The sequence below is a fragment of the Austrofundulus limnaeus genome, unplaced genomic scaffold, assembly GCF_001266775.1.
Source record: "Austrofundulus limnaeus strain Quisiro unplaced genomic scaffold, Austrofundulus_limnaeus-1.0 Scaffold440, whole genome shotgun sequence".
NCBI lineage: Eukaryota > Metazoa > Chordata > Actinopteri > Cyprinodontiformes > Rivulidae > Austrofundulus > Austrofundulus limnaeus.
In genome coordinates, this window is record NW_013952842.1 from 417,196 (window position 1) to 424,193 (window position 6,998).

Sequence of the window (6,998 nt, forward strand, 5' to 3'; positions counted from 1 at the left end):
TTTAACCTGAACACAAGACAGGAAGTGAAGTGTTTAACCTGAACACAAGACAGGAAGTGAAGTGTTGTAAAAAGACAGATTCACTGAGGACATGTGAAGAAAGCTGGTTTACATGTTCATCTGATGAGGTCCAGGTTTGTTCTGTTTCTCTGGGAAGCTGCTCAGCACGATGGTTCTGATGGCCCTGCAGCACAAGCACAGCTCAGAGTCAGGGTTAGCTCCTGCACACACAGACACCTCGGCCTCTGTTCCAGCTGCTCACCAGCGGTTGTAGATGATGACGGCCATGGCGGTGGTGGGGGGCAGGGTGGACAGGTCCAGGTCCACGTGTTTGACTCCTGCCGGCACTTTGCTGACACACAGCAGCTCGTTCAGCAGCATGTTCAGCACCGGGGTGGTCAGACTGAAACAGGAAGGATTTGTTGCCAGACTCTGAGTTCTACGGGAAGTCTTCCTCTCASAGGATCAGAACCAAGAACTACAGAAATTACATTTCCTGTGATGATGCTAGTGTGAAAGTCTGCTGCTGAAATTCAGCTGAAAATGTTTAACAGCAAAAGTGTCATTGTAAGTTAAACTAAAACAACTGAAAGAATAAAAAAAGGCAGAAAAACGTTAAAAAGGAGCAAAAATATAGCTGAAATCATAAAAAATCTAAAAGCTAAAATACCCAATTAAAGCAGAAAGCAACTGTAAGAAGAATGAATACCTCAAATAGCAGAAAGAATCACAAAAAAGTAAAAAAAGGGCAGAAGAAAGAAGAAATTTAGCTAATATAGCAGCACAACAGCTAAAATTAGCATAAAAATAAACTAAAGCTAGCAGCCTTAAGTTGGAAGTAGCAGCCAGATGGTGAAATGGTTGTAAAAATTTCTAAACTAGCAGAAGAAAACCCATAAAACTGCTAAAAATTGATCATTTGTAGTAAAACAGCTAAAACAGTCAAAGTTTTCAGTAAAACAGCTAAAACGTAGCTGGAAATGTTTTAATTAGCATAAGGATGCATAAGGAGCAGAAGTTTGATGAATTTAGCTGAAATAAGTTGTAATAGCTACAAAAATATGTATTTAGCTTAAAAAAACTAACTTTAGCCAACACCAGCTGAACCTTAGCTAAAAGTGCAGCAGTTAGCTGAATATAGCAGAAACCTGTAGGAAGCTTAAATAACACAAAGTAGCAGAAAAAAGCTAAAAAAAAGCTGAAGAATAGCAGAAAAAAGCAGAATTTTAGCTGAAATAGCAGAAAAAAATCTAAAATTTGCAAAAAAAAAAAAGGTAGCTAAAATTTGCACAAGGGAGTAAAAAAGAGCAGAAGCAGAACAAACTGTGTAAGGTTTTGTAAAGATTTAGAAACTATTTGAAGGATTTAAGGATTTTAAAAACAGYTCCACTGATTTTTAATGGCAAAAAATGTGGCTAAAAAAGTGAAAGAGCTAAAAAAAAGTATAAATAGCTGAAATACTAAAAGTCATAGCAGACATGGCCTGAAAGAGCTGAATGTTTTGATTTATGAATTGTTGAAGTGTCACAAATATAGTTTTTTTAATTGTCACTTATCGTTATGGAGATAAATATTTTAGTCCACATGGCCCCTCCCTGCCACCCCCCACTGATAAAACCTGAACACTGTGAGGCTGTGAGACCTTCACACTCATTAGAACCTGTCTGGACTGAGCTTCACGCTCTAACATTAAAAATAAAAAATAAAAGCCCTCTGTGAGGTCACCACTCACCCTTTCTCCAGGAGGTCCAGATCCCACCTCATGTGAGCCGCTACCTTCAGCGCCAGCAGCTTCAGGGTCCGGTTCCTGCGGTTGTCCACGGGCGGCTGAACCTGGTTCTGCTCGTTCACAGACGGTTTGGAGGCCTGCTCCAGGAACTGGACTATCAGCTGGACTGGACTTGGGTCTGTGGGGGGGACACGAGCTGTCACGGCACCAAGATCCAAACAGATTTTCACCATCAGAACCCAGAGGAGTACTGACCCGGGCTGGTTTTCTGCAGGTGTTCCTCCAGCAGGCTGCCGTCCAGGAGGAACTCGAACCAGGAGATCTGAGGAGGTGTGCCGGGCCGGGTCGCAGAGGCCACCCGGTCCGCTGCTTCAGAACCCATCGTCCCCTGAAGGACAGAGAGGGACAGGACGGTGCTGTGAGACAACAGTTCTGCAGAACCGGGTCTCAGGTTGGGTTATAAACTGATCCAAGTCCTTTATGATTCTGGAGGAAGACTGAACCAAAACTAATACCCTGAGAAGAAGTGAACCTCTGAACACCAGGCTGTTTATTTATCTAAACAACACTTTGAGTCTCTGTGCTGACTAATTATAATCTTTATTAACCTTTATTTTTCTCCCATCAGAAATAAAAGCAGCAGAAATCACAGCTGATCTTTATTTGTTGTATCKAAATGTGCTGACTTTGTAAAAACAGGTTAATATTTAAAGTCTTTATTTAAACAATTTMAATGAATAAGGGAAGTGAAGTGAATAAGAACAGTTTCATTAAATATGTCAGAACAAACGGGGCTGATGATGCTAAGCTAGCTGTGCTAACACAGACAGCGGTGTTTAGCGCTCGGTTAAGCCACAGTTAGCTCGACTCTCCCGGCTGTTCCGCTCCAGCAGCGGCGGCCTGTCTTACCTTCACACGGCTCAACAACCAGCAGAGGACAAACAGAACCAACCGAGCCCAAAACCTCTGAAAGAACCGAGCTGCAGCAGCCGAACACTGATTCTCACATTCTTCTTCTTTCTGCTGCGCTTCGGCATCGCTGCTTCCGCTTCCGGGTCGTTGCCATGGAGACACGGAGGCCGGAAAGGTCACTTCAGGGTTTGAATCTAAATGTTTTTGTTGATAAAATAAGAATTTATTTAAACTTGTAGTTTGTTTCATACTAAACAGGAAACAAATGTTTGAATGAAATGTTTTGTTTTTTGCATTAATGAAAGTTTAACTAAATTAAACCGTTTGTCTTGTTTTTGTCGTTTAAAGTTTATTTGATGTTGAGCTTATTTATTTTTGTACTCGTTCAGAGAGATTTATGGTTTCTGCTGGTCTAAGAGACTCTGCAGCTCCACACGCTCTTATTTTGATAAGATCCAGCTCTACATGGGCTCTTATTTTGATAAGATCCAGCTTCCTGTTCTGTCGTTTGAATAAATGCTGCAGGTTAATATAACATTTAAATAGGGGTTTTAAAATGCTGACAATTCTCAAAAGATCTGAATAAATTGTTTAAATGTCAGTTTTTTATTTTTATTTATAGAGAAGCCACTGATACCTAAATTTAATTTTGTTAAATTTAAAAGTAAAGGTTTTAAATTTAGGCTGACATGTTGGAAATAAAAAGAGGAAACATTAAAAATCAAATAATTGCAGTGATGAACTGTCATCTTTGAGTTTATTCAGTAAAACTGAATCAGGTTCATCTGTTGACATCTGAACGTCTCAATCTGAGGAAACTAAACTGAGGCAGCAAATATTTTATACATTAAAGGAAATAAAATAAACACATTTCAGGATTCTGAGAGCAAAATAATAAATAATAAAATGAATTGATTTTTTATTTTTCAACCATCGTTAAAATAATCAATTCATTTTATTATTGGTTTGTTTTTAATTCTTTACAACAGTTTCTCTTCCTGATCATTTTAGGAGTGTTTCAAACATTTAATCATAATATGAGGACAGAAAAATAAAAAAACTACTAAGTTAATAAACTTGTTAGTGATTTAAAGATAAACCTGGAGGCTCAGCTGAGTTTCACTTTGCATCAGTAACAGAAATAAAAGAAGTTAAAGCTCAGATAAAAACTAATTATCAGAATAATATCTCGGACCTTTACTTTGAAAGTTTACCTGTAAATGTTTGAATGTGTTTTTATTAACAGTAAAATCTAACAGCCTGGTTTGGGGTCAAACCCAGGATCCTTCATGTTTCTGGACCCTTTAAAAACCTGCAGATCTGCAGGACACCAGAGACCCAGTCCTCTGTGGACCGGGTCTCTCTGTGGACCGGAGCTCTCTGTGGACCGGAGCTCTCTGTGGACCGGGTCTCTCTGTGAACCGGGTCTCTGTGGACTCTCAGTACTGGAAGGAGATGACAGAGTTGACTCTGTAGACGTGGTAGGAGCGGTTCCAGAAGACCCGGGTGAAGTAGTTGGTGTACGGAGAGTAGTTCCTCTTGATCTCCTGACAGAAGCGTCCGTGTTTGGAGGAGGACAGCTTCTGTCCTCTGTCGTAGACCACCTGAAGGACACGCAGAGTTAAATAAGTCAGGTGGACATGAGTGAGTGAGGTGTCTCTGTCACAGACTGACGTGTTGGTTGGAGACGTCCAGCAGGTCTTTGATCCTGCAGTTCCTCCTGAGGGTCAGCTCGTTGCACACCGACTCCTCCACGATCACAAAGCTGCTCCTCTGAGCCGACAGACGCTTGTAGACCTCCTCCGCTGACCTCAGGGAGTACACCTGCAGGCTCTGAGGCAGGGAGAGGAGAACGTGAGCAGAACGTTAACAGAACCTGAACAGAACCGGTCTGGACCTCACCTGCTCAGCCCTCCTCAGCAGCTGCAGGTCAGAGTAAACAGGTAAACTGGTCACCACAGAACCAGAACACAGTTTTAATGTTCCCAGCAGCTGAGGGCTGCCAGCAAACACAGCCACAGCTGGAGCCACAGCTGGACTCTGGGACCTGCAGGAGAACCAGAGTCAGAACCAGAACCAGAACACCAGCCCTCATGAGACCCACAGAAACCAGACCTGATCCAGTTGATCAGCTCCACTGTGTCCGGCTCGTAGAACCCCTGCAGGTCCGCCAGCTCCGCCAAGACCCGAGGGTAGAACTGTAAGACAGGAGAGAGGAGCACAGCTGTAGGAGCAGAGGTTCTGACCCGACCCGACCCGACCCGAGCCGAGCTTTAGAACCGGGCTCACCTCTCTCCACAGACTGAAACCAATGATGGTGGGAACCGCTGTGCTCAGAATCAGAGACTGTAACGACAAAGATTCATCAGTTACTAAAGAACCAAAGCACCGGTCCAGAACCTGCAGGACCAAACGGACCAGAACCACAGGATGGACCGACTTCAGCCGGAGCCACCTGAAGACCGTCATCCAGAGGTCAGGAGAACACACGCCGAACGCCGTGAACACGCACACATACGGGGTCCAAACGTACTTCACCCTGCAGGACACAACCTGATTACAACCTTGATCAGAACCTCCAGAACCGGGCCGGGTTCTGCAGAACTGACCCGTCAAACAGAAGAGTGAGGAAACCAAAGAGCAGCGTGTGCAGGACGTGATAAACCACCGCCGGCTGCTCCCCGACCCGCCCGTCCTCCAGCCTGAGGCCGGCGCCGACCGGCTGACCGCTGAGGAGACAGAACCATCAGAACCATCAGAACCAACAGAACCATCAGAACCATCAGAACCATCAGAACCAGAAGCTGTGATATAACAGGAAGTGAGAGCTGCAGCGCCTCACCTGAGCCTCCTGTAGACGGCCTGCAGGGCCGACAGCAGGCAGACGGTCAGAACCAGGACGTAGAAGGGCAGGACGGAGGTCTGGGTCAGCCTCAGGAACAGGTTCTGACCCGGTGTCTGCAGCCCGTCCTGACACAGCAGGAAGTTCGTCACAAAGTCACTGAAGCAGGAAGACATCAAAGGATTCATTTGGGTTCAAAGGAACCGGGTCACCTGCCGGCTGAAGGTTCTGCTCACCTGGTGGAGTTCAGTCCAAACTTCACCTGCAGGAGCTTCAGCAGGACGTCGTCGTCAGCTGAAGCTGAGAGCTTCTGAGGAGGAGAACACCTGTCAGCTGGAGTCAAAGRTCAGCAGCTGCTCTTACCTGAGCTCACCTTCAGCAGGTAAGTACAGGTGAGTCCGCAGGTGAACACCAGGTAGAAGTGCAGGAAGAGCTTCATGAGCCGGGCCAGCAGACGACCCATCTTCATCCTCCTCTGGAACACAAACATGTTCAAACCTGCCGCTCGTTCACAGGTGCTGAGCTGGGGGCGGGGCTCGAACTCTACCTGGAAGTACCTCGCGAGCAGCGAGCCAATCAGGAGGCAGAGCAGAGGGCAGCTGAGCAGCGACGGGTTCTGAAACTGCAGCAGGTAGACCAGGAGCAAGGAGCTCAGGTAAACCTTGTGGATGTCGGCCGTCTGTCAGGGACCAAGGTCACCGTGGGGTCAGAGGTCATCAGAGGTCACCGTGGGGTCAGAGGTCATCAGAGGTCACCGTGGGGTCAGAGGTCACCAGAGGTCACCGTGGGGTCAGAGGTCACCAGAGGTCACCGTGGGGTCAGAGGTCACCGTGGGGTCAGAGATCATCGTGGGGTCAGAGGTCATCAGAGGTCACAGCAGGGAAAAGAACACAAGAGACACGTCAGGACAAACAGCTGACCTGCTGACACTAACATCACTTGGTCACAGGATCACCTGGTCACAGGGTCACCTGGTCACAGGATCACTTGGTCACAGGGTCACTTGGTCACAGGATCACTTGGTCACAGGATCACCTGGTCACAGGATCACCTGGTCACAGGGTCACCTGGTCACAGGATCACCTGGTCACAGGATCACCTGGTCACAGGATCACCTGGTCACAGGGTCACCTGGTCACAGGGTCACCTGGTCACAGGATCACCTGGTCACAGGATCACCTGGTCACAGGATCACCTGGTCACCTGGTCACATGGTCACAGGGTCACCTGGTCACAGGGTCACTTGGTCACAGGGTCACTTAGTCACAGGATCTCCTGGTCACCTGGTCACAGGGTCACCTGGTCACAGGATCACCTGGTCACCTGGTCACAGGATCACTTGGTCACAGGATCACCTGGTCACAGGATCACTTGGTCACAGGATCACCTGGTCACAGGATCACCTGGTCACCTGGTCACAGGATCACTTGGTCACAGGATCACTTGGTCACAGGATCACCTGGTCACAGGGTCACCTGGTCACAGGATCACCTGGTCACCTGGTCACAGGATCAC

At 46.6% G+C, this 6,998-nt stretch overlaps 2 protein-coding genes and 1 long non-coding RNA gene across 4 annotated transcripts in view; all 3 read right to left on the bottom strand.

Moving 5' to 3' along the window:
• The window catches only part of ints8 (integrator complex subunit 8), a gene marked incomplete in the record, with an annotated part of 15,710 nt that extends 12,925 nt beyond the window's left edge, over window positions 1–2,785 (bottom strand). Inside the window, 5 exon segments of the mRNA XM_014024790.1 lie at window positions 113–184; window positions 263–403; window positions 1,733–1,907; window positions 1,985–2,117; window positions 2,639–2,785. Coding sequence (XP_013880244.1) covers window positions 113–184; window positions 263–403; window positions 1,733–1,907; window positions 1,985–2,111 — 515 coding nt within the window.
• A 1,065-nt stretch (window positions 2,786–3,850) lies between these two features.
• The window catches only part of LOC106529380 (dpy-19 like 4), a gene marked incomplete at its 5' end in the record, with an annotated part of 7,133 nt that continues 3,985 nt past the window's right edge, over window positions 3,851–6,998 (bottom strand). Inside the window, 11 exon segments of the mRNA XM_014024791.1 lie at window positions 3,851–4,245; window positions 4,316–4,474; window positions 4,544–4,688; window positions 4,757–4,839; window positions 4,931–4,987; window positions 5,060–5,180; window positions 5,251–5,370; window positions 5,484–5,642; window positions 5,720–5,793; window positions 5,857–5,958; window positions 6,031–6,162. Of these exon segments, the coding sequence (XP_013880245.1) occupies window positions 4,081–4,245; window positions 4,316–4,474; window positions 4,544–4,688; window positions 4,757–4,839; window positions 4,931–4,987; window positions 5,060–5,180; window positions 5,251–5,370; window positions 5,484–5,642; window positions 5,720–5,793; window positions 5,857–5,958; window positions 6,031–6,162 (1,317 nt within the window). The 3' untranslated portion in view covers window positions 3,851–4,080.
• LOC106529383 (uncharacterized) overlaps window positions 6,652–6,998 on the bottom strand; it is a 2,373-nt gene continuing 2,026 nt past the window's right edge. The window contains exons 2-3 of one of the 2 annotated variants that reach the window (XR_001311631.1): window positions 6,695–6,982; window positions 6,652–6,662 (exon numbers count right to left, since the gene is read on the bottom strand). This is a non-coding gene — a long non-coding RNA (uncharacterized LOC106529383). The other variant, XR_001311632.1, reaches the window with a different exon arrangement.